The sequence below is a fragment of the Phaenicophaeus curvirostris genome, chromosome 14, assembly GCF_032191515.1.
Source record: "Phaenicophaeus curvirostris isolate KB17595 chromosome 14, BPBGC_Pcur_1.0, whole genome shotgun sequence".
NCBI lineage: Eukaryota > Metazoa > Chordata > Aves > Cuculiformes > Cuculidae > Phaenicophaeus > Phaenicophaeus curvirostris.
Window position 1 is genome coordinate 7,321,236 of NC_091405.1, and position 21,319 is coordinate 7,342,554.

General features: G+C 53.0%; 2 protein-coding genes across 2 annotated transcripts in view; one reads left to right on the top strand and one right to left on the bottom strand.

Moving 5' to 3' along the window:
• Positions 1–16,405, top strand: part of ANKRD11 (ankyrin repeat domain containing 11) — a 155,222-nt gene extending 138,817 nt beyond the window's left edge. The window contains 9 exon segments of the mRNA XM_069868647.1: positions 829–1,032; positions 2,829–2,971; positions 3,428–3,575; positions 4,421–8,172; positions 8,175–11,150; positions 12,261–12,359; positions 12,466–12,609; positions 14,143–14,235; positions 15,150–16,405. Of these exon segments, the coding sequence (XP_069724748.1) occupies positions 829–1,032; positions 2,829–2,971; positions 3,428–3,575; positions 4,421–8,172; positions 8,175–11,150; positions 12,261–12,359; positions 12,466–12,609; positions 14,143–14,235; positions 15,150–15,335 (7,745 nt within the window). The 3' untranslated portion in view covers positions 15,336–16,405.
• The window catches only part of DPEP1 (dipeptidase 1), a 237,257-nt gene that overhangs the window by 208,410 nt on the left and 7,528 nt on the right, over positions 1–21,319 (bottom strand). The gene's annotated exons all lie outside the window — the stretch shown is intronic.

The following is a 21,319-nucleotide window of genomic DNA, read 5'->3' on the forward strand; positions in this document are numbered from 1 at the left end:
GAGATGTCCCATGAACCGTATCCAGGCCCTGCTCTGACTGCTTAACTAGAGCTTCAGCTCCATGGGAGTCTCCTCCACGTCAGAGCTTTGCAGTCTCCACTGGTGTCTAAGGCTAACTCTGTAAAGGAGCATTGTGAATAAAGAACATCATCCTCTGTGGGGTTTTTGATGTTTCTTCTTGTGGAGGGGGATAAGAGGTGTAACCAGTGCAACTGTAACTTGAGATGCAGAGCAGCTGGGTTGTGTTTACCACGGATTTTGTACTTTGGTAATTTTTATCTGTTGCATACATGACCCCCGCTGGAGTTTTTAGAGGCACTGTGCTATCTGTATGTCCACATCTGCATCCTACACACAAACACGGCAGCTTTTAGGAACATATTTTGTTGTTCTGGCCACCAGTCTAGCTGCTCGTGTTGCTGTGACTTGAGGCGTGGGGGAAGCAAAAAGCTGTGTAGCCTTCAGTTTTTCTCCCAGGAAATATGCAGTCTCCTCCCATCACTGTCAGACCTCACATGTACGTGGTAAAAGGCCACTTCCCTTGGGAAATGAGGTTTTTAGGGTAAGGAGCTGCAATGTCTGCTCCTAAATCAGGGGAGTGCTTACAGTTTTTGCAAGGATTGCAGTTCTCCCCAGTGGGCTTTGGCAGCCTGCAATTAATATTTGCATTATATACACACTCTATCTTCACATCGGCTTCAGAGGTTCAGTTGCCTTGTGGTGAGCGTTATGAGGAGAGGCGAGATGAAATGTGTTGCAAGAGCTCCCTCTAAGGGTTTAAGGCTCCCTTTGAATTGCGGTTCTTGATTCTTTCTCTCCTCCATGCAGTTGACACAACACCAAAGCATCCCTCTCAATCTACAGTTTGTCAGAAGGGAACTCCTAACTCTGCCTCCAAAACCAAAGATAAAGTAAATAAGAGAAACGAGCGAGGAGAGACTCGGCTGCATCGAGCTGCCATCCGAGGAGATGCCCGGCGCATCAAGGAGCTCATTATCGAGGGTGCAGATGTCAATGTGAAAGACTTTGCAGGTAACCAGCCCGCTGGCAGGGCAGTCCATGGATCCAAACGTTTTCCCACCCAGCTGCATGTTCCACCTCTGAGAATGGCTCCCACCAGAGCAAGTGGTTTCTTTATAACATGGGTTTGCTGCTTGTAAAGAAGGGATTAACCAAAAATAATGATTTTGCCTTTTGGGGAGGAAAAAGTCTTGCTGTCCTGGAGAAAAAAATACCTGCTACAGATTTGTGAAAATAATAAATCCCTGAAAAACATCGCTTCCCTCATTGGAGTTTGGCAGCAATGTTCTTAGGCTGTCCTGTCCACTCTGCACGTGCTCCTGCTCGGGGCAGGGATGCTGGGCTGGCCTCGATCTGTAGTGATCCCTGGGGCGGCTGTGGCTGGAATGCTCTGGGCTGTTTCCTTGTGCCCTTCCACATGGATGCTGTCTTGGAAGTCTGGAGGGGGATTTGCAAAGGGAAGTGGGTTGGTTTAGCTCTTTTTTTTTTACTTAAATTATAAGAAATGATGTGCACAAAAATACTAAAACAAGTTGGTTTGTAAAGCCATCACTCTGGAGTCAAATGGCTGGTGCCTGCAGCCCTCTCGGGTTTGTTTTGGAGTACGAAACGTGGGGGTGCTGCTGGCAGGGAGCAGCGTGGATCTGAAGGGCAAAGTCAGGCTCCCAGCTGCAGCCAGGTTAGAGGAGACAGTGCCTGTCCTGAGCCTCGGCTCATCACCTGGATGTGATCCCACCTCCTCAGCTGTGCCATGAAGCTCTTACTTGTGGTGGGAGTGGGGAAAGGAGCCTGGGTGTGGGGCTGCAGCTGTGCCCAAGCCTGGGACAGGAATGGCCCCAAGTCCTGTGAAGAGAAGGTGACCATGAAATGATAAGCGGTGCTGTTCGTGCACGCACGGGGCTGAATTAGCATGAGGCAGCCTTTCTTCCAGCACGTCCAAGAGCTTGACTTTGCTCTTCGCTGTTCTCTTCACACGATTTTGGGGCTATAAATAGATAGGCATGTTCCTCCGCCTGTATGATTAATATCAGTGCTAGACCGAAGTATCAGTTGTGATTAATTCTGGTCACAGGTGCCCCTTTCTTATGCTCCGAGTGAAGGTATCGGAATGAGCTCCCACAGTGCTATCAGCAAAACACCAGAGGAACCACGCACATTCGCTGGGAAACTTCAAAACAGTTTCGGCTTAAAAATAGTCTGTTTGAACATGATAAAATATTTCATTCTGTGCTCTTCAGAGGTTTGTTTGAGAACTAGAGCCGCTGTTGCTGTGGAGACCTGCTGTTTGGTCTCTCCCCAAGCTGGGGGCCTGTTTTGTGGCAGCTTGGCTGCTTGCTTTGGAGAGCAGACAGAAAATATTTGTGAGGTCCGTGTGGGGGCTGTTTCAGAGCGGTGTCTGCAGTTCAGAGCTCAGTCTTGGTCTAAGCAGCAGTATTTCCCTTACTGAGGGGTTGGAAGGGGAAAGGATTTGAGACCTGCCTTCCACAGAACTTCGCCTTTCCATTTCTTGGGGCTGTGTCCATTTGGGCAGATGATCTGTTTGTAGCACATTGTGTGACCAGAGGGAAAAGGTGGGATTCATTCACCTGCCACATGGTTCAAGTAGCAAGGCAGAGCTGCAGGTTTCTTCCCACTGTGCCGTGGGGACCGAGGCAAACAAGACCATCTTGGCCATCAGAGCACCAGACTCCTTGATACCCTGGCACCTGCAGAATCTGTAGATAGAGGTTACTTTTCACTGTCTCCAACTCTCTCCATGAAGGCGATGTCCATGTTCTGAGTGTCCCTTTGTGTCCCTTTGCTTGCAGGCTGGACGGCGTTGCATGAAGCATGCAACCGGGGTTACTACGATGTTGCAAAGCAGTTGCTTGCTGCGGGCGCCGAAGTCAACACAAAGGGGTTGGATGATGACACCCCGCTGCACGATGCAGCGAATAACGGGCACTTCAAGGTTGGTTTTTGCTGGATTTCATAGCTCTGTTTTTAATGACTCTCTTTTCCCTTTCGCTTCAAGCAGTCAACTGTGCAAATACAGAGATTCTGGTGATTATTTTATCATTCGCTGCCGATAGCCCTGTAGCAGACAAGATTTTCCCTGCCCTGGCGCTATTAAGTGTTTTAACTCAGCGTTCCCCTGTGTAGAGGAGTAGTTCATACTTCTGGAGTTAGGGGAAGGGAGCATGGATTTGTGTCTGGTTCTTCTCCCTTCTTTGCTGCCCATGTTGGTTTGTGGTGCTGTTTTTTAAGTCCTGTCTTATCAAAGACTTTCAGTACCATAAGGCACGTCCCAAGGACAGACTGATTTCTAGCTTGAGGACATCTCCCTTTTAGTGATGTATGAAAGCTGTACAGGAAGCCTGGAATCAAAACATCGTGAGCTTCTTCAGGTCTCAATTTCTCTTTTCAGGTGGTGAAATTGTTGTTACATTATGGAGGGAATCCTCATCAAAGCAACAGGAAGGGCGAGACACCTTTAAAAGTAGCCAATTCTCCCACCATGGTGAATCTGCTCCTGGGAAAGACCACGTACCCCTCTAGCGAAGAGAGCTCAACAGGTGAGATTGGCCTTTATGTGAACATGGGAGTGATGTTTGTAGCCTGCAGCTGTCTGTTAATACAGAGACGTTAAGAGGACAGTGAAGTTAGACTCTTGTCAGGATATCTGCACGCTGCTGCCACGGTCAGGAGCCCATCTGTAGCTGTAACCCCAATTCAGACAACATAACTGCCAGCCTTTAGCCCCGGGAGCTCTAGCTGTTTGCCCTGGAAGCCTACGTTGAGATCCCTTGCCTGGTGCAATCGAGATGTAGAATTGGAAGCCAATTGCAGGTAAATGGATGTCTTACCTTTGAAATGTGAGTAACGTTGCAGCTTGTGCTTAGAGAGGAGGACGTTTGCGTGCATGTCCTGTATTCCCACCCCTCCCCGGTCAGGGGGTTCAGCGCTCGCCTGTCCCAGTGCTGACACTCCAGGCGGTGCTCCCAGGCCACCCCTCAGCGGAACATCCTGCTGGAGCCCGTCCCACCAGTGCCACCGATGTGGCTGTGCCAGGAGGGACACGCTGCAGGTTTTAGTTAGTGCTAACTGGAGTTCCAGTCTTACGGGGAGTCCTGGCCTGTGCTGTTTGCAATCATAACCCTCTTAAAAAGCTCTTCTCTTGGTAGGTCCTGGATGTTGTTTTGAGGACCACCCTGTGCAGGTTTGAGAGTGGGTAGCTGTCCCATTCTAAAAATTCTCCCAGCCTCACATTTCGAGCTTTCAGCTGCAAACTTAGCAAAGGCTGGGTGAGCCAAGGGGACATCAGGGCTGTCTGCAGGGGTTCATGTCTGCGGTAGGTTGATGATGTTCACTCCCCAAAGCCCCTCACAGCCCTTAACATGTTGTTCTTCTCTCTCTGCAGAGACATCAGAAGAGGAGGATGCCCCTTCCTTCGCTCCCTCCAGCTCTGTTGATGGCAATAACACAGACTCAGAGTTTGAGAAGGGTTTGAAGCACAAGCCCAAGGCCCAGGAGCCCCCTAAAACCATCACCCCGGTGAAGGATGAGTATGAATTTGATGAGGACGATGAGCAGGACCGGGTCCCGCCAGTCGATGACAAACATTTGCTGAAAAAGGATTACAGAAAAGAGACTAAAGCAAACAGTTTCATTTCCATACCCAAAATGGAAGTGAAAACTTATACTAAAAATAACACAATTACACCAAAGAAAGCTGCCCACCGCATCCTTTCGGACAGCTCGGACGAGGAGGAGACCAGTGTTGCTGTGGGGACGGGGGAGAAGCTGCGACTTACGACCCACTCGATATTGCCCAGCAGCAAGATTCGGGAGCCCGCCAGCACAAAACCACAGAAGGAGAAAAGCAAAGTAAAAAAGAAGCGGAAGAAGGAGACGAAAAGCAAAGAGGTTCGGTTTGGCAAAAAAAATGACAAATTTTGTTCCTCTGAATCAGAGAGTGAAAACGTGGAGAGTGAGGAGGATGATAGAGACTCTCTTCAGAGCTCTAGCTGTGTAAAGGACTCGAGGCTAGTGCTAAAGGAATCCTCCTTGTTTAACTCTCTGTCTGCCTCATCAACCTCTTCTCATGGGAGTTTAGTATCCCAGAAACATAATCCTAATCTTACAGAACAGCACTCCAAGCACTGGAGGACGGACAATTGGAAAACCATATCTTCTCCAGCTTGGTCTGATGTCAGTTCCTTATCGGACTCCACCAGGACGAGACTGACGAGCGAGTCAGACTACTCGTCCGAGGACTCGAGCTTAGAGTCGCTAAAGCCAGTCAGGAAGAAACCAGAGCACAAAAAGAAAAACACCACACACAACACTGTTTCTGAGAAAAAGAATTCATTCCATAGCAATGTGGATGGAGCAATTCCAAAGCTGGACAAGGAGGGGAAGGTTGTTAAAAAGCATAAAACAAAACACAAACATAAAAACAAGGAGAAGGGGCAGTGTCCCATCAGCCAAGACATTAAAATAATCAAAACGTTTTCTTTTGAGTTTGAGGACTCTAAACAAAAACCTGAGAAAGGCTTGATAGTAGAGACAGAAAATCCAGTCGAAAACAAATTGAAAGTGTTAAAACACGATCGAGAACACGGTAAGAAGGAGGAAAAGCTCCCCAAAGGTAAAGGGGAGGAGAAGGAATGGTTGTTTAAAGATGAGACTGGAAAATCCTCAAAAGAGGAGAAATCATTAAGAAAAGTCAAAGATGGTAGTAAAGACATGAGCAAATCCTTCAGGGAAGGATTAAGTAAATCAGAAAAAGAGAAACCTGTAAAGGAGAAGTCTCCCAAAGAGGAGAAGCCAAGAATACACAAGGAAGAGAGAAAGAAGAAGTCAAAGGACAAACAGTCAAAATCTGAAAAGAAGAATGAGCTGAAGGAGGAGAAGGTTTCTAAACTAGAGAAAGAAAAATCCTTCAAGGAAGAGAAAGAAAAATGCAAAAAAGAAAAACTTTACAGGGATGAGTCTGGGTTTGATGAGTTTAATAACAAAAACCAATTTCCCGAAAATGAGGACACAAAGTTCAGTCTGTCAGATGATCAGCAGGAGAGGTGGTTTTCAGACTTGTCTTCTGATTCATCCTTCGACTTCAAAGGTGAAGATAGCTGGGATTCTCCAGTAACAGATTTCAGGGAGATTAAAAATGACACCGTGGCAAAACTAATTATAGAACCTGTGAAAGAGGAAATTAAAGACAAGAAAAAGGAAAATAAAATGAAAGAGAAGAAGGAATACAATGAAAAACGTAATGAAAAAGACACTTTCTTAAAGAAGAAAGAGAGGGACTATGTGGACAAAAGCTCCGAGAAGAAAAAGGACCAAACAGACAGACATAAAGTTACTCCTAGTTATTTGCCTGAAAAGGATAAGAAGAGGAAGGATTCTGCAGAGGCTGTCAAGGAGAGGAAAGAAAAAGATACTGGTGAAACCAACAAAGACAGGAAAGATTCCTCTGATGGCTCTAAGGATCGGAAAGATAGCAAAACAAAGCAGGAGGAGCCCTATCGAGATGACTTTAAAGAATACGGCTGCGAAACTTTCTTCAAGGATAAGTCTGACCCCGAATTCAGCGGTAAAACTCTGGAGAGTTGGGAAAGGCACCATTCTGGGAAGGAAAAGGAGAAGAAAGATGCTACCGATAAAGAAAAAAAAGAAAAAGTGAAGCCAGAAAAATACAAGGAAAAATCCAAAGAAGGCGACAAGGAAAAAAATGAAAAAGCTGCTCCTGAGAAAATCCTGAAAGACAAAGAACTGGACAAGAGTTTCAAAGAGAAAAAAGAAACTAAGGAGAAATACAAAGATCTGCACAGCAAAGACAAAGAAAGAAAGAGTTCTTTTGACCAGGTTAAAGAGAAGAAAGAGAAAAATTTCTCTGTGGATCGAGAGGACTTCTCCGAGAAAAAGGATGAGAAGAAAGTCAAGGAGAAGAGCTGGTACAGCATCGCAGACGTCTTCACAGATGAAAGCGAAGACGAGAGGCATGATTACAGCTTGACTGGGTTCAAAGTTGGTGACTCTGCTGGGAACGAAATGCATCGGCTGGACAGTCTGCAGGAGAAGGACGACGGTGCAGCTGCTGAGAAGGAGCTGTACCCCGATAAGCACCGCAAATACTCCTCTGACCGGCAACACTCAAGCGAGAAGCAGAAAGATAAGGAGTCCAAAGAGAAGAAAAAGGACAAAGGAACATCAGAAGGGGGGAAAGAGAAGAAGGAGAAAGGTTCCTTTGATAAACACAAAGAGAAGAAAGATAAAGACTCTACCGAGAAGTACAAGGACAGGAAAGACAGAACATCCATAGATTCCACTCAAGAGAAGAAAAACAAGCAAAAGCTCCCAGAAAAGGTTGAAAAGAAACATGCCAGCGACGACAAGGTGAAAAGCAAGCATAAGGAGAAGCCGGATAAAGAGCATTCCAAAGAGAAAAAGTCTTCAAAAGGAGGGGAGCCGGAGAAGAGCCTGCTGGAGAAATTGGAGGAGGAGGCTCTGAATGACTATCGAGATGATTCCAATGACAAAATCAGTGAGATTTCTTCTGACAGCTTCACAGATAGAGGGCAAGATCCAGGACTGACCAGCCTCTTTGAGTCGTCTAACCTCTCTCTAGCTGATGCTGCTGAAGAAAAATTTAAGGACTCTCTTCCTTTACCCTGCTTGCAGGACAAACTCAAGGAGAAGGAAAGACACAGACATTCCTCATCTTCATCAAAGAAAAGTCATGAGAAAGAAAAAGCAAAGAAGGAGAAGACAGAGAAAAAGGAAAAAAATGAAGAATTCAAAGACTCCAGCAGCAGAAAGGACTCCAGTCATTATGAAAAAGATTTCTCTGTGGATGGGGAGGCTTTTAGTACTTCCTACAACATGAAGGCAGAGCCTGATGAGGAACCGGAGAAAGGCATTGATTACTTATTTTCTGAAAAGAAAGATAAAAATGATTCTGAAAGAGAGCTGTCGAAGAAGGCGGAGAAAGAAAAGACTTACGGTTCCAGCACCATCAGCACAGCTAAAGAGAAAAAGAAGCGAGATAAACACAAGGAAAAATGGAAGGAGGAAAAGGAAAAGCATCGAGACAAACATGCAGATGGTTTCTGTAAACATCACAAAGACGAGCCAAAGTCAACACTTAAGGACAAGGACAGTCCTCAAGTTACGCCTTTAAAGATAAGTCAAAGGAGGACAACCTCAAATTTGGCGAAACCAAACTGAAGGAGAAGCTCAAGGAGAACCAAGAGAAAGACAAGTCGGAGTCAATAAAAATAAGCAATGGGAATGAAAAAATAACCCTTTCCAAAGACAGCGGCAAGAAAGATGCCAGGCCAAGGGAGAAGCTTCTGGGAGACGGTGATTTGATGATGACCAGTTTTGAGAGGATGCTGAGCCAGAAAGACCTGGAAATTGAGGAGCGCCACAAAAGGCACAAAGAGAGAATGAAGCAAATGGAGAAAATGAGGCACAGGTCTGGAGACCCCAAATTAAAGGACAAACTTAAAAGCTCGGAAGATGCACGCAAGAGGAGTCTGGATCTGGCAACAAAGAAACCATTAACGCTGGATACTCAGCTCAAGGACAAGAAAATGAAAGAGCTGGGTCCGCTGACTCCTATACTGTCACCAGACAACAAGGCACAGCCTGCTGTTGGGACCGAGACTAAGGACTGGATAACGGGTCCTCAGCTGAAGGAGGTCCTCCCAGCATCTCCCAGGCCGGATCAGAACCGACCGACGGGCGTCCCGACCCCGGCATCTGTCGTCTCTTGTCCAAGCTACGAGGAAGTGATGCAGACGCCCCGGACTCCGTCGTGCAGCAATGAAGACTACACGGACTTGATGTTTGAATGCACGGATTCGCAGCACTCGCTGCCCATATCCACAATGTCCATGAACGCCTGTTCTCCATCCTTCTTTGACAGGTACACGAATGTTTCCACTGGGCTCCCTGAGAATCCGAGTCAGACCCCGACTCGTACCATACCCTCCACGAACCTTTATCGTTCCATCTCAGTTGATATTAGAAGGGCGCCTGAAGAAGAATTCAGCGTCGGAGATAAATTTTTCAGACAGCAAAGCGTCCCGGCAACATCAAATTATGACTCTCCAGTGCAGCATTTAATGGAGGAGAAGGTTCCTCTTCCTTCTGTTCCTGCTGAGAAGTTCCAGTGTTTATCTCCTGGCTATTATTCACCAGATTATGGGGTTTCGTCACCGAAAGTGGAAGCTTTGCAGTGTGCGCCAGGACCTGTCAGCGGAGTTGCCCAGTCACCTGAAAGTGTCTTTTCTGGTTTGCAAGCAAAATCCTCCCCTTCACACAGAGATGAGTTGCTGGCTCCTTCGGTAGAAAGTGCTCTTCCTCCCGACCTCGGCATGCCCTTGGATACCACAGAAGAGCAGCAAGCTACTGCTTCCATTATGCCACCAGAATCTACCTACTTGCCACCAATTGAGGAAAACCATTTTGGTTCGGGTATGCCAGAGCAAAACAATATAGACTGGGATAACCCTCCTTCCAGAAACCCTGACGCCGCCATTCCTCCCAGCCTGATTGGAAACCCAGCAGAGCACTCTGTCACCTGGTCCATGGGCTCAGAGCTTCTGATGAAATCTCCCCAGAGGTTTTCTGAGTCCCCTAAGCCTCCGCTTTGTACCCTAGAGCCCATTCATCCTACGCCAGTAGCCTTCATTCCCACAGATCCTCCCTACCCCGTCTCACCCATATCGTACCCTTTGTCAGTGTCTGAACCGGGGCTCGATGAAGTCAAGGAGGATGCTGAGGAGGCAGTTCCAGGAGAAACTGCAAATGTCGAAGAGCAGGCTCCATACATGTCCCCTACTAGGTTAGACACGTTCTTCAATAACTGCAAGCCTCTTCCAGAAGAAGCACCTGAGATACCTCCAGAGCCCCCCTGTATGCCAGCAGAACCTCAGGCAGAAATGGTCAGCGTGCCAGAAAACAACTATTTGGAAAACAATAACACGGCACCTGCAAGTACAGAGGAGGCGGTAACGTGGCCTGATCCCTTCACCAATACAGAAGATGATTTGGACCTTGGGCCCTTCTCGCTACCAGAGCTACCGCTGCAACCTAAGGATGTTCCGGAGATGGCAGAGGCAGCATCGGTGGAAGAAAGCCCAGCAGCAGCAGCTTCAGAAACCAGCGCTGGGGTCATTAAAGCAAGCACATCCGTGATAGCATCTGGTGAGCCGGAGGAGCTGCCAGCCAGCCAGGCAGCTGCTGCCCTGCCCGTGGAGACAGAGCCACAGGCAGAGGAGCAGAAACCAGAAGTGGCTGCACAAGAAGCCACCTCAGATGTGCTGAATGTAGCTGAGGAGAAAGGAGCAGAGGACTCGGAAGCGCAGATTTTCCAACCGACCCCGTCCGAATCTGCTCAGGTGGAGAGCAAAGAGGCAGAGGCTGTGCAGGAAGACCTGTCTTCTTCTGCTGGGGTGGCAGAGAGCAGCTCCCAGACCTGTCCGCCGCCTGTAGCCAGCGCTGAGGGCAGCGTTTCACAGGAGGGTGCTGCAGCACGTGGTGGGAGCCAAGTCCCTTCCTCACAGGCAGATGCACCTCCAGGCAACGCTCAAGCAGAAATTGTTGAACCAGTACAAAAACCAGTAGCAGAAGCTCCCAAACCACCCAAAATAGAAGAGATTCCTCAGCGGATTACCAGGAACCGGGCTCAGATGCTCGCCAACCAAAACAAGCAGAATGCCGCCTCTTCTGAGAAGGAATTTCCTCCTGTTTCTGCACCCGCCACCCGTGCCAAAGGCCGCATTACAGAGGAGGACGATTCCCAGGCTCAGCACCCACGCAAGCGCCGGTTCCAGCGCTCCAACCAGCAGCTGCAGCAGCAGATCAACACATCCACCCAGCAGACGAGGGAGATGATACAGCAAACACTGGCAGCTATTGTAGATGCTATAAAACTGGACGACATTGAACCCTATCACAGTGACAGGTCCAACCCCTACTTTGAGTACCTCCAGATCAGGAAAAAGATTGAAGAGAAGCGGAAAATCCTCTGCTATATCACTCCCCAAGCTCCGCAGTGCTATGCCGAGTATGTCACCTACACAGGCTCCTACCTGTTGGATGGCAAGCCTCTAAGCAAGCTCCATATTCCAGTGGTGAGTCACCTTCCCTCTTTAAACTGTAGCATCGGGCACTGTCACCTCTCCTTCTGCTACATGCAGAGCCAGATTGTCCCCTACACGCCTTGACCACCCCTGCAAAGCTGGTGGCACCCAGGCCATGGCTTTAGTCTACTTTTAGAACTTGCTTCTGACAACAAATCTAAGCCTTGATAAGTGGATGGCTACATGATAATTGCATCCTCTGAGATTCTGTACTTTTGCAGCGAAGACCTTGGGCTGTGCTCAGGAACCTGGGGTTTGTTCAGGCTTTAGAGCAAGTTTATATGAATCCACTGGGTTTGAGGCTGGAAGGCAAGACTGCTTTTACAAGCAGTATAAGAATTGGATAATGAACGTAGGAAAGAGAATTCTATACTCTTGCCTGCATTTTCCCAAGCTCTGATGCTCGACTTGCTGGTAGCGCTCCTTGGCAATGCCATCTGCATTTCACTGCTGTGCTGCAGGAATGGACTTGCTAATACAAAAGTATCCATAAAGGTGATGCTGCAGACAGGAAATCCAGAATCCAGCCTGGAGGAGGAGGGTTGATAGGACAGGCCATGTCAGACTTTGTTCCGTGCTGCAGGCCTGGTGAAATACCTGCCTCGGCGGGTATTTTTGTCACAGTGCAACCTGTGCATGAGTTACGCTTCCTAGGGGTTGATAGTCACTTTGTCTGCCCGAGCACTGCAGTGGTTGTAGTCTGTCTTCACATCTGCTTGTTGTGTCCTGGACTAACCTAGAGCCACCTGGACTGTACTTGAGGGGAACTTTGCCCCCCAGAAAGGTGCAGGACAGTGTGCAGACAGCAGTATTTCTCCAACAGCGTCATCTCCTTCCTCAAAGCGCCTTTACAAGCTGCCTTTGCGGCTTGTGGGGTGATTTGGGTTCTGGCTCTGTGGGCTCAGCTTGTCTGTTGGCCCTGGACACCTCTTGTCCTCCTGCCTCACCCCTCGCTGAGGTCTGAGCACTGACAGGACCTTGTCCTTTGCTGCCCAGCTGCTGAGGTGCATTTCAGCTGCATAGCAGGGGCACAGGCAGCCCCTGCAGGCTGTGCCCCCCGCAGCCCTGCTCCTCTAACCCCTTACCCTTGTGTGCCTGCAGATCGCGCCGCCGCCATCACTCGCGGAGCCTCTGAAGGAGCTCTTCAAGCAGCAGGAAGCCGTCCGGGGGAAGCTGCGGCTCCAGCACAGCATAGAACGGGTAAGGAAGCACTCTGGGGAAACTCCCGCTGGGGAAGAGGTCCTGAATTTCCTCTGCCGGGGAGACTGAGGCTGCAACGGTCACAGCTTCCTTTGCTCTTCTGCAGGAGAAGCTCATCGTCTCCTGCGAACAGGAGATTTTGAGAGTTCATTGTCGGGCAGCAAGGACTATTGCCAACCAGGCTGTGCCCTTCAGTGCCTGCACCATGCTGCTGGACTCCGAAGTCTACAACATGCCTCTAGAAAATCAGGTTAGTGCCTGCCTCGGTGGTAAAGAAAGGTCTCAGAAGCTCTGCACGAGAACTTGAGGGAGAAGGAAGTTCCTAAAAGGAGGTTGTGGAGAGGAGGGTGCTGGCCTCTTCTCCCAGGTGACAGGGGACAGGACAAGAGGGAATGGCCTCAAGCTCCACCAGGGGAGGTTCAGGCTGAACATCAGGAAAAAATTATTCACAGAAAAGGTCACTGGGCACTGGAACAGGCTGCCCAGCGAGGTGGTTGTGTCACCTTCCCTGGAGGTGTTTAAGGGTCGGGTGGACGAGGCGCTGAGGGACATGGTTTAGTGATTGATAGGAATGATGATCCAATGGATCTTTTCCAACCTGGTGACTCTATGATTCTAAGGTGCTTTTCTGAACAGAGGGAGGGATGTAGGCAGGAAGTACCAATGCTCTCCCTGTTCAGGTGCCTGTCACCCACTGTGGCGCATGGATGCAGGACATCCCGCTTGAGCCCTCCCCACCACGTGCCCAGGTTGCCTGGTCTGACTCAGTTCCTGGTGTCACGTGTTCTAGGATACTCCACTTGCGTGCCGGGGAAGGAAATAAATCTGGGAACACAAGGATACAGGGAGCTTTGTGTCTCTTTAGAATCATAGAATCACCAGGTTGGAAAAGACCCATCGGATCATCAAGTCCAACCATTCCTATCAAATACTAAACCATGTCCCTCAGCACCTCAGCATCTCTTTAGGAGCAGAGATGACTCACATTTATTAGTGAGTCCCAGGGCCCTCTGTCCTTCTTGACCAGGATCGTCTGCCCAATTGAAAGGTTTACTTTACTACACTCTGGGATATGTTTTCCTGTTGAAGGAAGAGGAGAGAGCCATTAAATTGATTGATGTCTGAATAGAGGCTTTGAAATAGCCAGACTCTCACAGCCAACAAAAAGTGGTCATTTCTTCCTTTGATTTCACATCATTTTGTGCCAGAGAAAGGGGGTCTCGTGTTCCATTCCTGCAGCGGGTGGACATGTGGTTGTCCTGAGCCATCCCTCCAGCACCCTCTGCAGCCCGCGCACCGCAGCTGCCACCAGCCTGGCGGCTTGGGAGGCGCATCGCTGCATTGCAGGAGGGATCCTGGGCAGGAACAAGGTCCTGGAATTTATTAGGAACCTGTCATATTGCTTCAGGAGCCTTCATTTATCCCTTGGCATTTCCCAGCCAAGCATCCGCTTCTACAGCAGAGACGTTACGGTCTTGGGCTCAAGTTGAAGGAGACAGAGAGGTGTGGGTGCTGTGACAGGCTGGCATGGACAGATTCTCTGCAAAGCAGGCAAAAACAGAGAGTGAGCGTAGCCATGTGTGTGCACCTGTATCTGAGGTTGAAGCCCCTGATATGGAGCTGCAAGAGCAGCTGGGAGCAGGGTGCTCTGTTCTGCCTCTCTGCAGGCTCCTTTCTTGTTTCTGATGAGTGTGTGCCCTAAAACGGGTTCGAATATGGCCCGTTAAACTTGTGACTGTTGAAAGTTAAAAAAATTATACCCCTTTTGCTCTCTTTTGTGTAGGGAGATGAAAACAAATCGGTCAGAGACCGTTTCAACGCACGACAGTTCATTTCCTGGTTGCAAGACGTGGATGACAAGTACGATCGAATGAAGGTGAGAGGCACAGGAGCCCCGGTGCTCCGGGGTGCTGCTGTGGTGTTTGAGCAACAGCAGGTCCTGCTGCTCTTCCTCCTCCAGGGAGGGTTTCCCTGAGATGGATCCTGCTTGTGGCTGTAGCTTGGAAGCTGCCTTTATGGTTTCGAAGAGCCTGCTGGGAGCAGGTGTCCTGAGTTCATCTGAGCAGCATCAAATGATGGGGGAACAGCATCAAACGATGGGGGAACAGCATGGCTGAGAGGTGGGAGCCTCTGCGGGGACTTGGGGGGCGCAGTTGCCTCTGCTGGCTCCAAAAAGGAGGGAGACGCATTCTGCATAGGGTAGTCTGGCAGGCTGTTACTCTGCTTTGTGGCATATGGTCTGGAGGTTTCCCGGTCAGTTAAACCCTCAGGGCCTGCCTGTCACCAGCCCCACATGCTGCAGCAAGCAGGAAACTTATGGCAGACTGCAAGGTGGCAGAAGATCACGCAGCACGATTTGCAGAGCGCTCCGCGGAGCTCTGTGTGGCAAACCTGGGTGCGGTAGGGATCGGGGTGGTTGCACTTTCAGCTGGTGGCACAGAGGGAGTTGGCAGTTGCTACGAAGGGTGAGCAGGGCTTTGGGGCAGCCAAGGGATGTCGATGGGGACTGTCCAGCAAGGCTGTCACCAGTGGGGTCAGTGCACTGAGTGCTTACGAGCCTTTAAAAGGTGTCCTGCAAGGCCCTTTGGGGTTTGTCCCTGCTCCTGCTGGAACTGGGCTCAGCAGACATCCCAAGTCCAGATTTCATTCCTCCTCAGAAGTGTGGCATCCCTTGTTCCATTACTACTCTGCCCGCCGTGATGGCTGCAGGTCAGGGACAGGCAATAGGAGCCTTCCCTGCTCTCTGCCGCTCCTCCCTCATCTCTGCTTGTATTTTTTTCCCTGATCCAGACATGCCTGCTCATGCGACAGCAACACGAAGCTGCTGCCTTGAACGCGGTGCAGAGGATGGAGTGGCAGCTGAAGGTGCAGGAGCTGGACCCCGCGGGGCACAAATCCCTCTGCGTGAACGAGGTGCCCTCGTTCTATGTGCCAATGGTCGACGTGAACGATGACTTTGTGCTCTTGCCGGCATGACAGTTCAAAACCAGGAGACATCACTGAACACTGGCAAGGACGGGAGCCCTCCGAGGTCGGGCGGTCGAGCTCACATTCACCCTTACCGCTTGCTGATGAATCCCTGGTCAGAGGAGGAGGAAGCAGCTATCGGCAGAAAACAAAACAATAAGAAAAATAATTGCACTTTCTTCACAACGCGTCCCTCGCTTCCGGACTGACGGCAGCTCCGCCGGGCAGCGGGCCAGGGCGCATCTCCTTTCCAACCGGCTGCTGCAGCAGGGAGGCAGCCGCTCTGCGCGGGCAGCGAGCACTCACCGGCCAAGAGACTGGCGGAGGCGTGGAGGGAGGAGGCCAAGGACACCATTTGTGTTGCAGAAGCTGCTGAGCGGGGCCAGCAACCACGTGACTCATGTACTTGTGAACACCGTGATTTCCAGCTATCTGTTTTCCACCAGGCGCGGACCTCCTCTCGGAGAAGCTGCAGTAGGAAACCATGGGGGGAGGGGGGGTGTTTGAGTTTCTGTTCCATCCTGGGTATGTCTAAAAAGAAAAAAAGAAAAAAAACAAAAACAAAACAAAACCAATTAGAAACAAAAAGACAGCGTCCAAGTTGGGCAGACGCGGCTCTGAAGGTGTGGACGGCTCTGGGCTGCAGAGGGAGGCGCCCGCGGGCCCTGCAGCAGCCGCTCGCCACCGTTTTGGAAGAGCAGAGGAGCCGCCTGCGCACCGTGCGCCAGGGCGGCACGGCCAGCGGCGGCCGGGGAAATGGCAACGCAGAGAAAGGACTTTGCCAACTGTGTTTTTAATGGAGTAAAATCCATGTGGTTTATATATTTTTTCCTTTAATCTTGGGCATTTCGTTTCTCTTTCTGAGAACATAACTTGAAAACACTACAGAGCCAATACTCATATAAAGAAAAATTGTATCCCATAAATGCTGTACAGTTTTTATATACATTAACAATGTACTTTTGCTGCCTTCTAGATAATTTATTTTGCAACACATTACTGCACAGTTGTAAATAACTTATGTACTGTAACATCACTTTCAGTTATGTGTAAAGAAATAAATAAATTAATTAAAATTATCTTTGTATGTATAGTTGAGCCTAGGCAGCGCTTTCCCTGTCAAGGAAAAACTAAGGTTGTTGTGCAGTTACTCGGGAGCCGGTCTGATGCGCTCAGGAGCACGCGGGTAGTCTGACCATGGGCTGTGTTGCAGAGATCTCTGGATGCTGACTTGATTTTTAACACTGTGTGTGTTTTCTTTCCCCTGTCCTTTTGCATTTGGCGGAATCGCAAACCCTGCGGCTGTGCAGCCAGTTGTGGCAGGGTGGACTGCGGAGAGAGGGGAGACCGGGGCAGAGTCCCACGAATTCCATGCCACAAATGAAGTTTTGGCTCAAGCCTGGTGAGTTTTTTGGGCCCTGGGTAGCTGCAAGTCGAGGAGCTGGTGTCGTGATGCCACTAAGCTTGGAGGAGGATGGTTGGAACCCAGTGGTGGCCCCAGAGTTGTAGGTTGATGTGCTGGGGCGTCAGTGCTCTGCGCCTTCCGGATTGCTGCGGGGTGAGCTGGAGCCGAGGAGCCTGTGGCAGGGCTTGCAGCCAGCAGTGCTTCGTGCTGGGGGCTGCTGCCCAGCGTGCAGGTTTGGGTTGGGCACCGGCTACTCCTGCCACTGCACGGTCACGAGTCGGCACCGTGGCCTCTTCTGCAAGGGATGGCGTTGGGCAGAGCCGTGACCCAGCCCGGGCTCAGTGCGGTTGGCAGTTGCTTCTCGAGCACCAGCTCGCAGGGAGGAGGCTGGAGAGAGATTGAAATGCTTTTTCCCAGACCGCTGTGCCTCGCTCCCACCTGCTGCCTGCCTGATCCCAGCAGGAAGCCCGGCTGCCCACGCCGTCCGCTCTCAGCGGCTGCTTCTCCTGCTCTCTGTGCTCAGTTTTGCCGGGTACACGTGCTGCTTGAATGGCTCAGCTGCTGCTTTTGGAAGCAAATTGGTTACAAACACGATTTGGCTCCTCTTCCTCTGCTGGCACGGTGTGGTTAGGAGCACTGGAGGGAGTGTGTTGAATTCACCACCACTTTTCAGCCCCGTTCACCTCTTCTTTCAGCGCAGGCTCGTGCTCAGCCCAGCAGCCTCGTTCATGTGGCCGAGGAGCTCTGGGAGCATGTGGAACACCAAGACCTCGGTGGAGCACAGGCAGCACAGCTTTGATTGAGGAATTGCAGCTGGTCGAGGAATTTTGCACTGTCCTTGAGCCAGGGACCTTGAGGGGTTCACTCCACCACACGACAGCAGCTCTGTAAGAGCTGGGGGTCCTTTTCCCTGCCCCTTGGCTCCGCGGGCTCCCTGCTGGGTGAGCAGCATGGGGGGCACTGGGCGGAACTGAACTGGGCTGAGGGCACCAAACACAGTCTGAGAAGGGGAGGTGAGCTGCACTTAGGTCTGGACTGGTTTTGAGGGGCTGAACCAGGTTTGTGTGGGACTGAACTGGGCTGGAGGCACTGAATCCGGTTGGGAGAGTTGAACTGAGCTTGGGGTTGAACCAGGTTTATAGGGACACCGAACCGAGCTTGAGTCTGGGTTTGTGAGCCTGAACTGAGTTTGCTGGAGGACAAATCATGCCGGGGGCGCACTGAACCAGTCTGGGGGCACTGAACCAAGCTCGGGGCCAGACAGGGCTCAACCAGGTTTGTGGGGAGACAAACTGGGCTTGGAGGGCGACTGAACAGGGCTGGGGCGACCAAACTGAGCCTGGTAGGGGGGTGAACCGACCTTGAGGGTTGGAGTGGCCTTGTGGGGGGACAAACTGGGCTTGGGGGAACCTGAACTGGATTTAGGGAGATTAACTGAGTTTGGGGGCCTCTGAACTGAGCTTGCGGCTGGAGGTGGGGGTGTTGGTTCAGGAGGGCAGAGCTGTGGCGGTGCCTCCACACCTCCAGTCACTCCTGGTGTGGAGCAGGGTGACAGAATCACTAGGTTGGAAAAGACCCACTGGATCATTTAGTCCAACCATTCCTATCAAACACTAACCCATGTCCCTCAGCACCTCATCAACAGGTCCCTTAAGCACCTCCAGGGAAGGTGACTCAACCACCTCCCTGGGCAGCCTGTTCCAGCACCCAATGACCCTTTCTATGAAAAATTTTTTCCTAATGTCCAGCCTGAACCTCCCCTGGTGGAGCTTGAGGCCATTCCCTCTCGTCCTGTCCCCTGTCACTTGGGAGAAGAGCCCAGCTCCCTCCTCTCCACAACCTCCTTTCAGGTAGTTGTAGAGAGCAATGAGGTCTCCCCTCAGCCTCCTCTTCTCCAGGCTAAACACCCCCAGCTCTCTCAGCCGCTCCCCATAAGGCCTGTTCTCCAGCCCCTTCCCCAGCTTCGTTGCTCTTCTCTGGACTCGCTCCAGAGCCTCAACATCCTTCTTGTGGTGAGGGGCCCAGAACTGAACACAGGATTCGAGGAGCGGTCTCACCAGTGCCGAGTCCAGAGGGAGAAGAACCTCCCTGGCCCTGCTGGTCACGCCGTTTCTGATCCAAGCCAAGATGCCATTGGCCTTCTTGGCCACCTGGGCCACTGCTGGCTCATGTTCAGTCGCTGTCAACCAACACCCCCAGGTCCCTCTCCTCCAGGCAGTTTCCAGCCAGACTTCTCCTAGTCTGGAGCTGCTCAGGGTTGTTGTGCCCCAAGTGCAGGACCCGGCATTCGGCCTTGTTAAACCTTCTGCCATTGGTCTCATTCCAGCGGCCCAGCCCGTTCAGACCCCCCTGGAGCCGCCCTGCCCTCCGGCAGGTCCACACCGCCCCCTGTGCGGTCCCTCCCGGCGCGGGGCGGCTCCCGTGTCCCGGCTCGGGCCGTGCGGGATGCGGCGGGGCGGGGGGCGGCGGGCGGCGCTGTCGGGGGCGCCGTGCCTGGCGCTGGCTCTGGGCTGGGCGCTGGGCTGGGCTCTGGGCGCCGAGCCCCCGCACCGCTGCCGCCCGGACCCCGCGCTGCTGCCGCCGCCGCTGCGCCGCCTCCCGCCGCCCGCGCTGCTCCGCGCCGCCGTCCCGCGCCTCCGCGGCCGATGGAGCCCCTGCCAGCTCTACCGCTACCGCGGCGCCGCCCGCCCCAACGGCACCGCCGCCTGTACCCGCGGGTGGCACTACGGGCTGCCCGCCGCGGGGCTCCGCTCCAACATCGTCACGCAGGTGGGGGCCGGGGAGGGGGTGGGGGTTGAGGGGGGCTGAGGGGCCGGGGGGCGCTGAGGGGGTTGAGGGCGGCTGAGGGGCCGGGGGGCGCTGAGGGGGTTGAGGGGTGCTGAGGGGGTTGGGGGGCTAGGGGGGTTGAGGGGGGCTGAGGGGGTTGAGGGCAGCTGAGGGGCCGGGGGGGCTGAGGGGCCGGGGAGGGCTGAGGGGGCCGCGGGGGGGGCTGAGGGGGTTGAGGGGGGCTGAGGGGCCGGGGGGCGCTGAGAGGGTTGAGGGGCGCTGAGGGGCCGGGGGGGGCTGAGGGGGTTGAGGGGGGCTGAGGGGCCGGGGGGCGCTGAGAGGGTTGAGGGGCGCTGAGGGGCCGGGGGGGGCTGAGGGGGTTGAGGGGGGCTGAGGGGCCGGGGGGTGCTGAGGGGGTTGAGGGATGCTGAGGGGGTTGGGGGGGCTGAGGGAGTTGAGGGGGGCTGAGGGGCCGGGGGGACTCCCGGTAGGGGAAGGGGTAAGGGATTTGGGGGGGGACCCCTGGGGGCGGGGGAGGGAAAGGGCTTGGGGAAGAGCCCGCGGTGGAAAAGGAGCCTGGGAGGGAGTCCTGGGTGGGGGGGGGACCCTGGGTACCAGAGGGGGTAATGGGGTGGTGGGAGCTCCTCGTTGGAAAAGGAGCCTGTGGGGGGACTCTGGGTGCAGGATGGGGTAAGGAGTTGGGGGGACCCCTCAATAGAAAAAGAGCCTGGGGGGACCCTGGGGGTGGGGGGACCCTGGGGGCAAGGGGGGGGCTGGGTACAGAGGAGGGAAAGGGGCTGGGGGGACCCCTCGATGGAAAAGGAGCCTGGGGGGGACCCTGGGGGTGGGGGGGACCCCGGGTATGGGAAGGGGTAAGGGGTTGTGGGGACCCCTCGATGGAAAAGGAGCCTGGAACGGACCCCTGGGGGTGGGGGGTCCCTGGCTATGGGAAGGGGTAAGGGGTTGGGGGGACCCCTCGATGGAAAAGGAGCCTGGGGGGAACCCTGGGGGCTAGGGGGAGGCTGGGTGCCCGAGGGGCTGGGGGGCACCCTGGGTACGGGAGGGGTAAGGGTTTGGGGGGGACTCCTTAATGGAAAAAGAGCCTTAGGGGGACCCCTATGGGGGGGGGGAGGCACTGTGGGTAAAGGAGGGGCTGAGGGGAACCCTGGGTGCAGGGTGGGGGTAAGGGATTGGGGGGGGACCCCTCAATGGTAAAAGGAGCCTGGGAGGGACCCTGGGTGCAGGAAGGGCTGGGGTGACTCTGGGTGCAGGGTGGGGAGGGGGCTTGGGGGAGAACCCTCAATGGAAAAAGAGCCTGAGGGGGACCCTGGGGGCTAGGGGGAGGCTGGGTGCAGGAGGGGCTGGGGGGCACCCTGGGTATGGGAGGGGGTAAGGGGCTGGGGGGAACCCTTTGATGGAAAAGGAGCCTAGGGGGGCCCTGGGTATAGGAGGGGCTGGGGGGAACCCTGGGTGCAGGAGAGGGAATGGGGTTGAGGGAGACCCCCTAATAGAAAAAGAGCCTGGGGGGACCCCTAGGGGCAGGGGGGACCCTGGGGGCAAGGGGGGGCTGGGTACAGGGGAGGGAAAGGGGTTAGGGGGACCCCTCGATGGAAAAGGAGCCTGGGAGGGAACCCTGGGGGTGGGGGGGACCCTGGGTACATGGGAGGCAAATGGCTTGAGGGAGACCCCTCAATGAAAGAGGCGTCTGGAAGGGACCCCTGGGTACAGGAGGGGCCAAGAGTTTGGCGGGGAGGGCTGGGTACAGGAGGAGGCAAGGGGAGACCCCGGGTAGAGGAGGGTCAAGGGGGGACCCCTGGATGCG